Consider the following 16760-nt stretch of genomic DNA (forward strand, 5'->3'; position numbering starts at 1 on the left):
TCAGACTGGTCTCGAACTCCTGACCTCATGTGATCCACCTATTTCGGCTTTCCAAAGTGCTGGGATTACAGGCATGAGCCACTGTGCCTGGACTGCACACCATTTATCTTATGAGCTTTATGCAAGGAGTCTCTGGAATAGGACTCTAGTTCTGCCCGTGATGACCATCAGAGAGATTATTTTATTTATTTATTTTTTATTATTTATATTTTAAAGATGGAGTCTCACTCTGTTACCCAGGCTGGAGTACAGTGGAGTGATCTCGGCTCACTGCAACCTCCACCTCCCAGGTTCAGGTGATTCTCCTGCCTCAGCCTCCTGAGCACCTAGGACTTACAGACATGTGCTGCCACGTCCAGCTACCTTCCGTATTTTTAGTACTGACAGGGTTTTACCATGTTGGCCAGGCTAGTCTCAAACTCAAGTTATCCTCCCACCTTGGCCTCCCAATGGTCTGGGATTACTGACGTGTGCCACTGTGCCCATCCAAGATTATTTTAAAAGGTTAATTTTTATACTTATAGTAGAGACAGAGTTTCATCATGTTGGCCAGGCTGGTCTCGAACTCCTGACCTCAAGTGATCTGCCCACCTCAGCCACCACTGGGTGTGGTGGATTACGGGCATAACCCACCACACCCAGTGGGCATAATTTTTAATAGTGACTCAGTATCCATTGCATGGAAGGGATCAGGATTTTTTGTTTGTTTGTTTTATTTAAAAACTTTTTTTTGTAGAGACAGGGTCGCACTGTGTTGCCCAGGCTGGTCTTGATCTCCTGGGTTCAAGTGCTCCTCCCACCTCAGCCTCCCAGAGTGCTAGGATTATAGGGATGAGCCACTGGCCAGGCTGGATTTTGAATTTTGAAAAGCAATCCCCTAATGTTGTACAACTGGGTTATTTCCGATTTTCACCATTATTAGCAATAAACATCTTTGTATGTATCCTTCTGCTCATGTCCCTAATTATTTTCTCAGCACCCACAAGTAGAATTTGGCATCAAAGGAAGAGTTACAGTGTCAAGACTTTTGTTATTCATTGCCAAATTTCCTATTAGAAAGTTGTACAAATCCACACCTCCAGCAGCAGTGTATGAGAATGCTATAATAAAGGATTTGGGCCAAGATGACGATTATGACCAAAAAAAAAAAAAAAAAAGTCAAGAAGATAAGTGTTTGCTAAAGACTCACCCTACGCCAGCTGTGTTTATTTGTTGAACTCTATCACCATGTTCCTTGGCCCAAACACTGAAGGTCCTTTAGATTCTTAGTTTATTTAGTGCCTTTTTCAACACTCTAGTACTTTGACCCCAGTCTTATCTGAAGGAAAGGGGATTTCTGGCAAATACAGTTTCCAGTTTGGAAACTCAACCCAAGCACTTCCATCACTCATCCCAGTGTGGACCACCTCTGTGGTTTTAACTGCTGGGGATGCATCAGAAAGTGATGCTGGCTGAGTTGGAACTGGGAACTTTAATGCTTATAAGAAATAAAAGAGAAGGTTTGGGGTGAAAAAGTCATGTTCCAAGGTTCAAAGGAAAAACCAATAACAACCCAGAGTTTGGAGTTTCATTCTGCCCTGCTCTGATAATATCACTATGGTGATGGTCTCCATAAACAATTGCAAAATAGCAAGATGAAAAGGAACAAGCAAGTTCCGCCCAGGCGATCTGGAGTTATTTTAGGGATCAAGGCAATGTCATCTGGGGTAAATATGAATGCAAAATCTGTTCTTGTAATAATCATCCCCTTCTTTTGTGAGGCTGAACAAAGACCTGGCAAATCAGTCACTTTGTGCTCAAAGAAGCACCGACCCAGTGTTCTCAGGGCCAAAGTGAAAGTGCAGCCAAATAAATAGAAATAATGGTTAATAACAGATGCTGGGATGATTCTTCTCACACCCTTGGCCTCTGAGACTCAACTGAGCCTGGTGTGGAGTCCAAGCGGGTGGAACAAGGGTAATGTTCTTGGGAAGGGCTGACCTAGTTGAGAGGCTGGGATTGGGACCCTAGGGAGCTGAGCTTGGTTGCCTGCCCTTGACCTTGATTCTTGGGCCAGAGGCAGTAGAGGGAAGCATCTTCAAGGCCACGTTCTGTCTCTGGGGCATCACCATCTGCTGCAGATGACATGTACTGCTCCTATCCTCATGCTATTCTCTTTGAACCCCTGACTCAGCGAGCCCCAGTCCAAAAAGCAGAACTAGCTATTTTTTGTATCAAGAAAAAAAATGTCAGGCAATACACTTGCTGAATTCTTTGCTGACCCTGAAATGCTTCCTCTTCGCACTTAACTCCTATTCTTCCCTATTCTCTTTGCTGCCTTCTCTTCTAGACCACTAGATTGCAAGCGCCACCATCTTCTCTAGTGAAGATGCTCAAGGGAAGGGGATGTACTGAGCAGCGGAGGATGGCACAGCGCCTGGGGCACATGAGTTTCTCCGCAAATGTCAGCTCATAGGAAGTGAATTCAAAATCCCATGCCTACCCTAAAATGGACATTTCTCTAGCAGGTCTGAGACTGAGGCTATTCATTTTCATTCATTCGTTCATTCATTCATTCAACGAATATTTATTGAGCACCTACTAGAAACCAGAACTTGTGCTAGGGACTGGAGCTGTGAGGATGAACAAGGTCCCAGGGCCCTGTCCTTATGGAGGTTACATCCTTGTAGACTGTAATGCAAGTGGTGAGCACAACCTCCTTCTCTGACCTTTGGACAAAACACTGCACTCACTACTTACCTTGTCTTATTTTGTACTTCTTTGTTGCTGATCTTTCAGTCTCTGCATGCAACCATGTATCCTCTTTGAAGGTGCTTTATGATGTTCATTGCTGAATCCCAACCACCTAGAACCACTCCTAGCACACAGCAGGTGTGTTGGTCTATTTTGGCTGTTATAACAAACTATCATGGACTGAGTGGCTTGTAAACAGCAGAAATTTACTTCTCACAGTTCTGGAGGCTGGGAAGTCCCAGATCATGGCGCCAGCAGATTTGTTGTCCAGTGAATGCCCTATTCATGGTTCATAGGCGGTGCCTTCTCACTGTGTCCCCACATGGTAGAAGGGGCAGGCTAGTGCCCTGTGGCCTCTATCACAAGCACACTGATCCCAATCCTGAGGTCTCCATTCTCATGCCCTGATCACTTCCCCAAATCCCCAGCTCCTAATACCTCGGAAGTGAAGGTTTTGACATATGAAGATTAGGGGCACGAAAACATTCAGACCATAGCAAAGTGCTCAACAAATACATGTCAAATCAATTTATTTAATAAACTCTGCAACCTTCTAGAACTTTCTAGCACAGATCTCCAAGGAGTGATCTGAGAACTCCAGAGGTTCATAACTACAAATTACAACTACCCAGGACTTTCCATTTTACAAAGCAGGGAGGTGAATGGGAAGGAGCCTTCCCCCTCTCTGAGCCCTGGGTTCCTCCTTGTAAAATGGAAACAATAACACCTACCTTTGGGGCCTGTTGTGAGGATTGATGAAGTAATGCATATGAATTACTCAATCCAGGACCTGGCAAGCAGTAGGTGCTCCACACCTGGCGACAACACTATTGCTTATTATTTGAGCTTCCTAATTCTGTGTGGACATTATTATTGGCATCGCCATTTCACTGATAAGGAAAAGAGGACTCATGGGGTATAATAATAGCCCAGGGTAGCTCAGGAGAGACTAGAACCCCAGCTACCTACACCCATGGTGCTGAATTCCAAACACAATGCCTTATCTACCACCCCAACTCTGGAGGGAAAACACAAGGGAGCCTCCTGATTCTTCTAACCCCCGGCCCCACCACCCTAACACCTACCACCATTGTGACGTTCTTCATGCTCAGTCTCCCTCACCCATCACCAAGGGCGCAAAAGAGCTCAGAGGAGAAGCAAGCTTGAGGGGAGGACTGTGCATTTGGTTAGTAGGAGCAGGTCGAATCCCCCTTCAGCCCACCTCTGGCTTTCAGGTGCTTCCCCCAAGTTCTCCACAGCCCCCTCTTCTCTCACGCCTTGGGGGCCCTCAGCCTGCCAGCCTCTAAGCTGTCGGGGATTCTGATCCCATCAGAAGAGATGGGCCATGAGACCTGTTAGCATAAACAAATAGGGAAATCTTCTTGAAAAGGAGAGGTCCTTGAAATTGAACTTCCTAAAAATGATTATGATTTTTTTAACAACTAGGCCAGGGGGTGGGCACGGTGGCTCACGCCTGTAATCCCAACACTTTGGGAGGCTGAGGCAGAAGGATCATGAGGCCGGTGCTACCAGAAGGGCATCCTAATCTGGTCCCCAAGAAAGGGTTCTTGGATCTTGTGCAAGAAGGAATTCAGGGCAAGTCCCTAGAGTGAAGTGAAAGCAACTTTATTAAGAAAGTAAAAGAATACAAGAATGGCTGCTCCATAGGCAGAGCAGTGCTATGTGCTACTCAACTGAGTGTACTTACAGTTATTTCTTGACTCTATGCTACAAAAGGGTTATTCATGAGTTTTCTGGGAAAGGGACAGGTATTTCTCGGAATCGAGAGTCCCTTCCCTTTTGAGACCATAAAGGGCAACTTCAGAACATTGCCATGGCATTTGCAAACTGTCCTGGAACTGGTGGAAGTGTCTTTTAGCATGCTAATGCATTAGAATTAACATAGCATACACAGTGAGGGCAACCAGAGGTCACTTTCATTGCCATCCTGGTTCGGTGGGTTTTGGCTGGCTTCTTTACCGAATCCTGTTTTATCAGCAGGGTCTTTGTGACCTGCATCTTGAGCCGACCTCCTATCTCATCCTGTAACTTAGAATGCCTAGCCTCCTGGGAATGCAGCCCAGTAGGTCTCAGCCTTATTTTACCCAGCCTCTGTTTAAGATGGAGTTGCTCTGGTTCAAATACCTCTGACAGCAGGAGTTCAAGACCAATCTGGGCAACATAGTGACACACCATCCATACAAAATAAAAAATTTAAAATTAGCTGGGCATGGTGACATGCCTAGCCACTGGGGAGGCTGAGGCAGGAGGTTTGCTTGAGTCCAGGAGTTTGAGGCTGCAGTTAACTGTGATGGCACTACTGCATTCCAGCCTGGGGTGACAGCATGTCGCCCACAAAACAAAAGCACAAAACAAAACAAAAACTATAATAGTGTTAGTTGTAATTCATTAAACATTTCCATGGTGCTGGGTAGTGCGAGAGGCAATGTATAAATGCCCAGTTCTGATAACAACCAGGAAAGGCAGGTTGTATTATTCCTATTTTATAGATGAAAAAGTTGAGGCTCTGAAAAATAAATGATCTTGTGGGCCAGGCATGGTGGCTCATACCTGTAATCCCAGCACTTTGGGGAGCCAAGGCGGGTGGATCACCTGAGGTCAGGAGTTCGAGACCAGCCTGGCCAACATGGTGAAATCCCATCTCTACTAAAAATACGAAAAAATTAGCTGGGCGTGGTAGCAGGAGTCTATAATCCCAGCTACTTGGGAGAATTGCTTGAACTAGGGAGGTGGAGGTTGCAGTGAGCTGAGATCATGCCACTGCACTCCAGTCTGGGCGACAGAGTGAGACTCCATCTCAAAAAAAAAAAAAAAGATACAAGAAGTTTTGTGCCATGGCAGTATCGTAGCCAGTGAGATTTATACAAGGTACAATTATTGTTAATTGAAAACTTTTCCCAATATCCCACCATGACAACTTGCAACATGGTCAGCATTGGCAATTTTTGATAGTCTCTATGTAGACTGAATGTTATTTTTTAAAAAAGAAAAAGACACAAAAATTATGATGGCAGAAAAGTACTTATAGCAAACGAAAAATGTAGGATGCAGAACATAATTCCCATGGAGATTACAGTTCATAAGTTATCATGTGAAATATAAATATACTTGTGTAAAAGACAGAAAGGAAATATATAAGTATGATTATAGGTCAGGCGTGATGGCTCATGACTATAATCCCAGCACTTTGGGAGGCTGAGGTGGGAGAATCTCTTGAGACTAGGAATAAGGGGCCAGCCTGGCAACATAGCAAGACCCTGTCTGAAAAATAATTCCAAAAATTAGCCAGCATGGCAGCATATGCCTGTAGTCCCAGCTACTTGGGAGGCTGAGGTGGGAAGATCGCCTGAGCCCAGGAGTTCGAAACTACAGTGAGCTGTGACTATGCCTCTGCACTCCAGGCTGGGCAACAGAGCCAGACCCTGTCTCTAAAATCAAGCAAACAAACAAACGTATCTGTGTGGTGGGATTTGGAGCGATTTTTTTCCCCTCTAGTTACTAATCTTCATGTAATGCAGCTAATTACTTTTACAATTTACAGATTTAAAACAATTTTTTAGACACTCTTCTCAGAAGTCCTGAAACTTTACACATAAAGCACGCATGCTTTAAATGGGTTTTAAAGAGCATTGTTTTTAAATTGCTAACTAGATAGATGATTTTCTTTCTTTTTTTTTTTTTTTTGAGATGGTTTTCAGCTCACTGAAACCTCCATCTCCTGGGTTCAAGCAATTCTCCTGCTTCAGCTTCCCGAGCATTTGGGATTACAGGCACCATGCTTGGCTAATTTTGGCAGAAATGGCATTTCACCATGTTAGCCAGGCTGGTCTCAAACTCCTGACCTCAAATAACCAGCCTGCCTTGGCCTCCCAAAGTGCTGGGATTACAGGTATGAGCCACTGCACGTGGACAGATGGCTTTCCTTTAGCACCTCTCTAAACCTGGAGGCCCACCTGCTTCTAAGCTGTAGTAGCCTTCCCTGCCCAGGCAAGCACCAGCTATTATTCTCATCCCCTTCTGTGTCTGTCTGCTAATGCCATGCTCCAATCTGGAGCTGCTCTGTTCCATATGGTAGCCATCACCACAGGTGGATATACAAATTTAAATTAATTTAAATAAATAAATAATTCAGTGCCTCAGTCCCACTGGTCCTTCTCCAAGTGCTCAGTAGTCACGTGTAGCTCATGGTTACTGTGGTAGACAGCACAGATATAAATATTTCCATCGGAGAAGAAAGTTCTATGAGGCAGCACTGATCTAGCATCTAGGCTGAAAACAACTTTTAGAACCCCAGCCAAACGAAAGATTCCCCAGTTCCTTGTAGTCAGTGAATTGACTGGACAATGACCTTCCCATTCTGAGACTTTACTCTCTCATCCCTTCTCTACTCTCTGGAAAGCTCAAGGTCCAGGGAAAATTAAGTATGGCCCTCCCCACTAAAAGGTGGGTCTCCCAATTATAGCTTTACAGAGCAAAGATTGATCAGGCAAGGTGGAACAGTGAGGAAGGTTAATTAGAGTACTGTTTTTTATTTTATTTATTTATTTATTTTTTTTTTTTTTTTTTTGAGATGGAGTTTCGCTCTTGTTACCCAGGCTGGAGTGCAATGGCACGATCTTGGCTCACCGCAACCTCCACCTCCTGGGTTCAGGCAATTCTCCAGCCTCAGCCGCCTGAGTAGCTGGGATTACAGGCATGCGCCACCGTGCCCAGCTAATTTTTTTGTATTTTTAGTAGAGACAGGGTTTCACCATATTGACCAGGATGGTCTCAATCTCTTGACCTCATGATCCACCCCTCCTGGCCTCCCAAAGTGCTGGGATTACAGGCGTGAGCCACCACGCCCGGCCGAGTACTGTTTTTTATTACGAAGGTTATTGACAAAGTCACTTACTGATGTCTACTTTGTGCCAAGTACTCTATTTTCTCTCAGTTAATCCTCAAAGTAAAGAAACTTGCCCAACTCTGTGAGCCAGAATCCAAACCTTCAGTTACCAAAGCTCATGCTTTCTCTATTATACTAACTTGCCTCCTGGGAAATTCCAAATCTTATAGAAGGATTCTGATTGGCCCTGCTTGAGTAACATGCCTATCACTGAGACCACCCATGTTGGATGACAAGTTTGGCTGCTATGATTGGTCTGTCCCAGGTCACTGTCCCAGACAGTAAAGGACATGCCACTGTACTGGTAGACAGTGTCTCAGGAAACTTACCATCTTGAAGAACAGTGGAGGTACAAGTGTGAGCATCAACAACAGTGCACATAAAAAGCACATATGGCTGGGCTTGGTGGCTGATGCCTGTAACCCTAGCACTTTGAGAGGCTGAGGCAGGTGGACTTTTTGAGTCCAGGAGACTGACATGAGATTTGGGTGGGGTTGGACCCCAGCGATCCACCGGCCTTGGCCTCCTAAAATGTGCTAGGATTGCAGGTGTGAGCCACCAAGCCCAGCCTCATGTGCTTTTTATGTGCACTATTGTTGATGTCCACACTTGTACCTCCATTGTTCTTCAAGATTGTAAATTTCGGTCCTGTTAGAATCACCTAAGATCAGGCTGCACATGGTGCTTCACACCTGTAATCCCAGCACTTTGGGAGGCCAGGGTGGGCAGATCACAAGATCAGGAGTTGGAGACCAGCCTTGCCAACGTGGTGAAACCCTGTCTACTGAAAATACAAAAATTAGCCAGACGTGGTGGTGCGCGCCTATAATCCCAGCTACTTGTGGGACTGAGGCAGGAGAATTGCTTGAACCCAGAAGGTGGAGGTTGCAGTGAGTTGAGATTGTGCCACTGCACTCCAACCTGGGTAACAGAGCAAGACTGTCTTGAGAAAAAAAAAAAAAAAAAGAAACACCTAAAATCAGAGAAAGACAGTCACCAAGTAAAAGGGTAGGACAGACAGAAACTACTATTAACTGCATTAACTCTGTCAGTCTAATTCCCACTGAGCCTATCCACGTGCTGATCTCATTAGTTGATATGGTTTGGCTCTGTGTCCTCCCCCAAATCTCGTGTCAAATTGCAATCCCCACGTGTCAGGAGAGGGACCTAGCAGGAAGTGATTGGATCGTGAGGGTGGAATTTCCCCTTTCTGTTCTTGTGATAGTGAGTGAATTCTTATGAGATTCTTATGAGATTAATTTTCTAAGTTATCTCAGCAAGAACAATAACAATTACTACTACCCTTTTTTCAGAGCCTAGGCACTTGGCATGTGCTTTTTTTTTTTCTTGTGAATTAGGGTCTTGCTCTATTGCCCAGGCTGGAGTGCCATGGAAAAATTATGGCTCACTATAGCCTCAACCTCCCAGGAACAAATGATCCTCCCTAAGTAGCTGGCATTACAGGCTCATGCCACCACGCCTGGCTACTTTTTGTAATTTTTGTAGAGGCGGAGTTTCACCTTGTTGCTCAGGCTGGTCTTCAGCTCCTGGACTCCAGTGATCCACCTGCCTTCACCTCCCAAGGTGCTGGGATTACAGGCTTGAGACACCAAGCCCAGCCGCATGTGCTTTTTTATGTGCACTGTTGTTGATGTTCACACTTGTACCTCTACTGTTCTTCAATAACATTGGGCTTGTTTTCTTGCTTTGGGTAGAAATAGAAGATTGTGTTTCCTGAACACTCAGACTTGACCTTCCTAGGTTCTCTGCGGCCAGTTTCCCACAGCTGGCCCGTCTCCTGAATTATGCTCTAGACTAATTCAAGTCCCCCACATATTAAACATCAAATCCTTTGCCCTGAAGCGCATGCTCTCTCTTTAGGAGTTAAAATGAGACGTTCACACACACACGATTACTCAAAAAGTTGGGCACCAAGGGGCCAATTCTAAAACAGGACTTTGTCTACATTGTCTAGCCTGGGCGCTGGACAGTTGACCAGAGGCTGAACCGGATGCCTTCGAGAGGGCCCTGGAGAACTGAGAGGTCTGCGGTTTAATGGTCAGGGGAAAAGGAGGAATGTTCCTGGGCTTCTCCTTGGATTGAATTCAGCCTACACAAGGGCCGCTTGGGGCCCGAGTTGTCTAAGTAAACACTGATTCCTTGATAGGTTTCCAAAAGCGGGAACAGAGCAACTGTTTGGTTTGAACAAGCTGTGCTTTGTAAACCACCACTTGTATATGACCAGGGCCCCGTGTAAATATTTTAGCTACACATGGAAAGAACATAACTTCTTTTTTTAAATCCCATCACTTCACTGCTAGACTTATAATGAATTATGTGTTGTCTCTATTTGTTGTTAGACTTAAAATGAATTATGTGTTATTTCTATTTGTTGGGAGGTCCAGTTCTCTAATTTAATTGTAGGCTGCTTAGATGTGCCTCTACTGAGACTGATAGGGTTTGGGGAAAGCCAAGTAAAGAACATGCCACTTTTTCTGTCTTGAATTTGGCACAAAATGAAGGGAAGACATGGGAACCAAATAGGTGAGGATGACAGTATTATTTGGTTTCCAATGAAGTGATTTTGGAGAGATTTGCTTTAGGTGTATGGCTACAGAGCTGCTGCTGCTTCTTCTTCTTTTTTTTTTTTTGAGACAGGGTCTGGCTCCCTTGCCCAAGCTGGAGTGCAGTGCAGTGGTGTGATCATGGCTCACTGCAGCCTTGATCTCCCAGACTCAAGCAATCCTCCCATCTCAGCCTCCCAAGTAGCTTGGACCACAGGGACATGCCACCATGCCCAGCTAATTTTAAACATTATTTTTGGTACAGATGGCATATTTGTTTTTGCACTGCTATAAAGAACTACCCAGCTGGGCACAGTGGCTCATGCCTGTAATCTCAGCATTTTGGGAGGCCAAGGCGGGTGGATCACTTGAGGTCAGAAGTTCAAGACAAGCTTGGGCAATATGGCAAAACCCCATCTCTACTAAAGATACAAAAATTAGCCAGGTATGGTGGTGGGCACCTGCAGCCCCAGCCACTCGGGAGGCTGAGACAGAAGAATCGCTTGAACCCTGGAGGTGGAGGTTGCAGTGAGCCGAGATCGTGCCACTGTCCTTCAGCATGGGCAACAGAGTGAAGCTCTTTCTCAAAACAAACAAACAAACAAACAAACAAACGAATGAACAACACCACACACACACACACACACACACACAGAACAAACAAAAAACTACCTGAGATTCTAAGACTGGGTAATTTATCTTTCAAAAAGTTGGGGGTTCAGGCCGGGCGCGGTGGCTCACGCCTGTAATCCCAGCACTTTGGGAGGCCGAGGCGGGTGGATCACGAGGTCAAGAGATCGAGACCATCCTGGTAACATGGTGAAACCCCATCTCTACTAAAAATACAAAAAATTAGCTGGGCATGGTGGTGTGTGCCTGTAATCCCAGCTACTCGGGAGGCTGAGGCAGGAGAATTCCCTGAACCCAGGAAGCAGAGGTTGCGGTGAGCCAAGATCACGCCATTGCACTCCAGCCTGGGTAACAAGAGCAAAACTCCGTCTCAAAATAAATAAATAAATAAATAAAAATTTAAAAGTTGGGTTTTTTTTGTTTTGTTTTGTTTTTTGAGAGGAGTCTTGCTCTGTCACCCAGGCTGAAGTGCAGTGGCTCAAGAGATTCTCCTTCCTCAGCCCCCTGAGTAGCTGGAACTACATGTGTGCACCTCCACACCCAGCTAATTTTTGTATTTTTAGTAGAGACAGGGTTTTACCATGTTGGCCAGGCTGGTCTCGAACTTGGGCCTCAAATGATCCTCCTACCTCAGCCTCCCAAAATGTTGGGATTACAGGCATGAGCCACTGTGCCTGTCTCTAAGAAAAGAGGTTTTATTGGCTCATGGTTCCACAGGCTGAGCAGGAAGGATGGCTCAGGAGGCTTCAGGAAACTTAGAATCATGGCAGAAGGTGAGGGGAAGCAGGCTGGAGTGGGAGGAAGAGGGCAAAGTGCAAGGTGCTACACACCTTTCGAACAACCAGGTCTCATGAGAACTCACTATCACAGGAACAAAGAGGGGGAACTTCGCCCCCAGGATCCCATGACCTCCCACCAGGCCCCTCCTCCAACACAGGGGATTACAATTTCACATGAGATTTGGGTAGGGACACAAATCCAAACCATATCAGGTGGGGTCTCACTATGTTACCCAGGCAGATCTTGAACTCTTGGGCTCAAACAATCCTCTCACCTCAGCCTCCCAAAGTGCTGGGATTACATCCACTGCATCCAGTCAACTAAAGAGCTTCTAATTCCTCATCCTCGAGTTAGGCAGACTTAACCACCCCGTTTGAGTGCTTAGCACGTTGCTGCGCAGCACTGGAGTGGGCAGGCCTATGCCTCGAGGTAGAGCCTGCCCCTATAGGACTTAAGGCATGGAGGACCAGAAGAGAAGGTGTGTTGGTAAAAAGAACAGAAGGAAGGGACTAAGTGGAGCATGCCCAGTTCCTTCTCCTACACCCACCAGAGAGTTATTCTTCCTCCCATGGGAAACAGTAAGGGAGGGGTCAAGGGCAGCTAAAATGTTACTCTGATGGACCTCCTGAAGCCAGAGAAAAGGAAGTTTGCCGCCAAAAGACATGTGATGAAGAATGAAGCAAAGGAGACGTCTGACCAAGGAACCCAGACAGAGCCTCTTGGCAAAGAAGATGACAACTGCTTGAATCTGAAAGCAGAACTATGCCGAGTGTGGTGGCTCATGTCTGTAATCCCAGCATGTTAGGAGGGTCAAAGTGAAAGGATTGTTTGAGGCCAAGAATTAAGCAACAGCCTGGGCAAGACCTCATCTCTACAAAAAATGAAAACATAGGCATGGTAGTGCACAGGTGTAGCCCTATCTACTTGGGAGGCTGAGCTGGGAGGAATGCTTGAGCCCAGGAGGTCAAGGCTGCACCACTACGCTCTTCCCAAGAAGAACTTGACTGTGAAAAGGAAGTTTGCCTTCAGGAATAGTTCCAACACTGGTAATACTTAGACCTTGTATTAGTCAGTTCTCATGCTTGCTAATAAAAAGACACACCCAAGGCTAGGTAATTTATAAGGGAAAGAGGTTTAATTGAATCACAGTTACACATGGCTGAGGAGGCCTCCCAATCATGGCAGAAGAGCAAGGGACGTCTTACACGGTGGTAGGCAAGAGAGAGGACTTGGGCAGGGAAACTTCCCTTTATAAAACTATCAGATCTCATGAGACTTATTCATTATCATGAGAAGAGCACAGGAAAGATGATTCAATTACGTCCCACCAGGTGCCTCCCAAGACACACGAAAATTGTGGGAGCTACAATTAAAGATGAGATTTGGGTGGGGACATAGTCAAACCATATCAGACCCCTTTATAGGTAGGAAGACAGACTCTGAGAGTATTGCCTCTATATCCAATCACCACAATTGACATCATCTGCCTTTGCCAAGAATGCTCCACTCCCTGTGCAACCTTTGTGACTGGGGCAGACCAGGCTGTGACTCAGGTGGAAATTGGTATCATGCATTTCAAACCTGATTCCGTGTATATTTCCTCTCTGGTTATGTGGCGGGATAGGTTTCTCTGGTACCTGTGCCCTCACTGGTCTTTCTAGTCCACAACCCTGGAAGGAGATGAGAGGATGAGGGGGCACATCTTTTAATATAATAATTCCCCAAATATCTACAAGAACCTATTCATATCATTAAGACAGAAATACATCTCTCTTTTTTTTTTTTAAGATGGAGTTTCTCTTGTTTCCCAGGCTGGAGCGCAATGGTGCGATCTCGGCTTACTGCAACCTCCACCTCCTGGGTTCAAGTGATTCTTCTGCCTCGGCCTCCTGAGTAACTAGGATTACGGGCATGTGCCACCACGCCTGGCTAATTTTATTTTATTTTTAATAGGGACAGGGTTTCACCATGTTGGTCAGGCTATTCTCAAACTCCTGACCTCAGGTGATTTGCCTCCCAAAATGCTGGGATTACAGGCATGAGCCACCTCATCCAGGCTGACCTAAGCCTTTTAAAGACATTACTGTCCCCATTGTACATACAGACCCAGCTAATTTTTGTATTTTCAGTAGAGATGGGGTCACCATGTTGGTCAGGCTGGTCTCAAACTCCTGACCTGACGATCTAGCTGTCTTGGTGTCCCAAAGTCCTGGGATTATAGGCGTGAGCCACTGTGCCCAGCAAAAATACATCTCTTTAGCCTCAATCACAAAGGCTGGGGGTGTGGTTGGCTGGAGCCAGAAACTCTGGAGGATGGTGGAGGGGTAGAAAATGAAAGAGAGGCCTAGCAAGGTGGCTCATGCCTGTAATCCCAGCACCTCGGCAGGGCCAAGCCAGGCAGATCGCTTGAGCCTAGGAGTTTGAGACCAGCCTGAGCAACATGGTGAAACCCCAACTCTACAAAAAAATTTTAAAAAGTAGCTGAATACACTGGCACGTGCCTATAATCTCAGCTACTTGGGAAGCTGAGGTGGGAGGATCCCTTGAGCCCAGGCTGTGTAGGCCGCAGTGAGCCCAGGTCATGCCACTTCACTCCAGCCTGGGTGACAGAGTGAGACCCTGTCTCAATAAATGAAAAAGAAAAAAAAAAAAGAAAATGAAAGAGGGAGGTAGAGGGGGAGAGAAGGTGCCCAGGTGGAGTGCACAGAAATAGTAAAGGTGTCCTGACTTTGAAGATGTTTGTGATTGGCTGGCTGGAATAAGATGGGCACCTTCCTAGGAGTGGAGGCTGCCTGCTTGCCCTTCTGGAGGTTGCTGAAAGTAAAGGCAGGGTTTTTCTTGAATAGCCTAACCATCCTAGTCACTGTGGACCTCGCTACTGCGTTCCTCTCTACGTGTTCATTTCTGCCGTAGTCTGTTTAGGCTGCGATAACAGAATACCATGGAGTGGGTGGCTTATCATAAAACGTGTTTCTCACAGTTCTGGATGCTGGGAAGTTGAAGATCAAAGTACCAATAGATTCAGAAACATCACTCTGGTAGGAACTGAATGTAGGAGGGCAATAAAGGCAGGAAGTCTAGGTAAGGAGTTTTTCCAACAATTCAATTAAAAGTTGATGAGGGGTGCAGTGGCTCATGCCTTTAATCCCAGCACTTTGGGATGCCAAGATGGGAGAATTGCTTTAGCCCAGGAGTTTGAGACCAGCCTGGGCAACATAGCAAGACCCCACCTGAAACAACAACAACAACAAAACGAACCAAAAGGAGTTGATGAGCCAGAGCACTGAAAACAGAAAGGGGAAGCAGATGAGAGAAAGACTTTGCAGGGAAAGAATGCACAAGGGTAGTCATTGCTGTAGTCTGAATGTTTATGTTACCCCAAAATGTCTGGTGAGCACCCACTTTCTGGTTCATAGATGGGACCTTCTCACTGTGTCTTTACATGACTGAAGGGGTGAGGGGGTTCTCTGGAGGCTCTTTTATAAGTGTACTATTTCCATTCATGAGCACCCCCACCCTCCTGATCTAATCACCTCCCAAAGGCTCTACCTCCTAATACCATCACCTTGGGGATGAGGATTTCAATATATTAATTTGGGGGTGACATAAACACTCAGACTATAGCAATGACCAGCCTTGTGAATTCTTTCTCTGCAAGGTCTTTCTCTCGTCTCCTTCCTCATTTCTTTCTTTCTTTCTTTTTTGAGATGGAGTCTCACTCTGTTGTCAGGCTGGAGTGGAGTGGCGAGATCTCAGCTCACTGCAACCTCCGCCTCCTGGGTTCAAGCAATTCTCCTGCCACAGCCTCCTGAGTAGCTGGGACTACAGGCATGCCCCACTACGCCCAGCTAATTTTTGAATTTTTAGTAGAGATGGGGTTTCACCATGTTGGCCAGGATGGTCTCAATCTCTTGACCCTGTGATCCGCCAGCCTCAGCCTCCCAAAGTGCTGGGATTATAGACGTGAACTACTACACCTGGCCCCCTCGTTTCTATTTTCAATGTTCCTGCTCATCAACTCTTTTTTTTTTGAGATGGAGTTTCGCTCTTGTTACCCAGGCTGGAGTGCAATGGCGCGATCTTGGCTCACCGCAACCTCCGCCTCCTGGGTTTAGGCAATTCTGCCTCAGCCTCCTGAGTAGCGGGGATTACAGGCACGCGCTACCATGCCCAGCTAATTTTTTGTAATTTTAGTAGAGACGGGGTTTCACCATGTTGATCAGGATGGTCTCGATCTCTTGACCTCGTGATCCACCCGCCTCGGCCTCCCAAAGTGCTGGGATTACAGGCGTCAGCCACCGCGCCCGGTCCAACTCTTTTTTTTTCTTTTTTTTTTTTTTTGAGATGGGGGTCCCACTAAGTTGCCCAGGCTGGTCTTGAACTCCAGCGATCAAGCAATTCTCCCACCTTGGCCTCCCAAAGTGCTGGGATTATAAGTGTGAGTCACTGTGCCCTACCTCATCAACTCTTGATTGAACTGCTGGAGAAACTTTTTACCTAGACTTCCTGCCTTATTGCCCTCCATCTGCACTTACTGTTCAGTTCCTACCAGAGAGATGTTTCTGATAAAACCAATCTGACCAACTGAAGGCCCTCTGCTACTCAAGTATTTGCTCATTCTCCATTGTCTGCAAAATAAAATCCAAGACTCAAGAGTCTCAGGCAGGCTTGCAATTATCTTCCACTATGATTGTTCACACATCCTGTACACTAAGATAAGTGCAGCTGAGCAAGTATGGAATGTTGGGTTAGAAGGAAAGAGGTTGGGGATAAATTGAACAAATTGAACAAATGGGCCAGTTTTGCAAATATTAGTATTTCTAATATTTGCTGTGTCTTCCTAAAGGGAATGGGCAAGTGATTTATGGAACCACTACTTATGACATGTTATAGACCCTTTAAAAAATTGGGTTATATGTGTACTAATAGAATCCATGATATATTAATATATTACTTCATTATTAAGACATCTAAAAATCAGACTTGGAAAATATTCCATGGGAGTATAAAATGCTCAACATATTAATATAATGTTAAAGTGAAAAAAAGTAGAATAAATTTACTATTATACTATGACTTTTTTTTTTTTTTTGAGACAGAGTCTCCCTCTGCCACCAAGGCTGGAGTGCAGTGGCACAACCTTGGCT

General features: G+C 45.6%; 1 protein-coding gene and 1 non-coding gene across 6 annotated transcripts in view; both read left to right on the plus strand.

Moving 5' to 3' along the window:
* The window catches only part of LOC100392080 (uncharacterized), a 63707-nt gene that overhangs the window by 18609 nt on the left and 28338 nt on the right, over positions 1–16760 (plus strand). Inside the window, exon 3 of one of the 5 annotated variants that reach the window (XR_013519828.1) lies at positions 2330–2463. The exons of 3 other annotated variants lie outside the window; for them this stretch is intronic. Coding sequence is in view for 1 of the 2 variants with exons in the window: in XM_078330600.1 (XP_078186726.1) it covers positions 2330–2455 (126 nt within the window). In the remaining variant the exon portion in view is untranslated. Of the gene's footprint in view, positions 1–2329; positions 2586–16760 lie in introns of those variants that run through there. One more of the 5 variants, XM_078330600.1, reaches the window with a different exon arrangement.
* LOC118143291 (U4 spliceosomal RNA) lies at positions 5578–5718 on the plus strand. Its single transcript, XR_004727525.1, has one exon. It is a non-coding gene; the product is annotated as a U4 spliceosomal RNA (small nuclear RNA).

The sequence above is a fragment of the Callithrix jacchus genome, chromosome 7 (genome assembly GCF_049354715.1).
Source record: "Callithrix jacchus isolate 240 chromosome 7, calJac240_pri, whole genome shotgun sequence".
Lineage (NCBI taxonomy): Eukaryota > Metazoa > Chordata > Mammalia > Primates > Cebidae > Callithrix > Callithrix jacchus.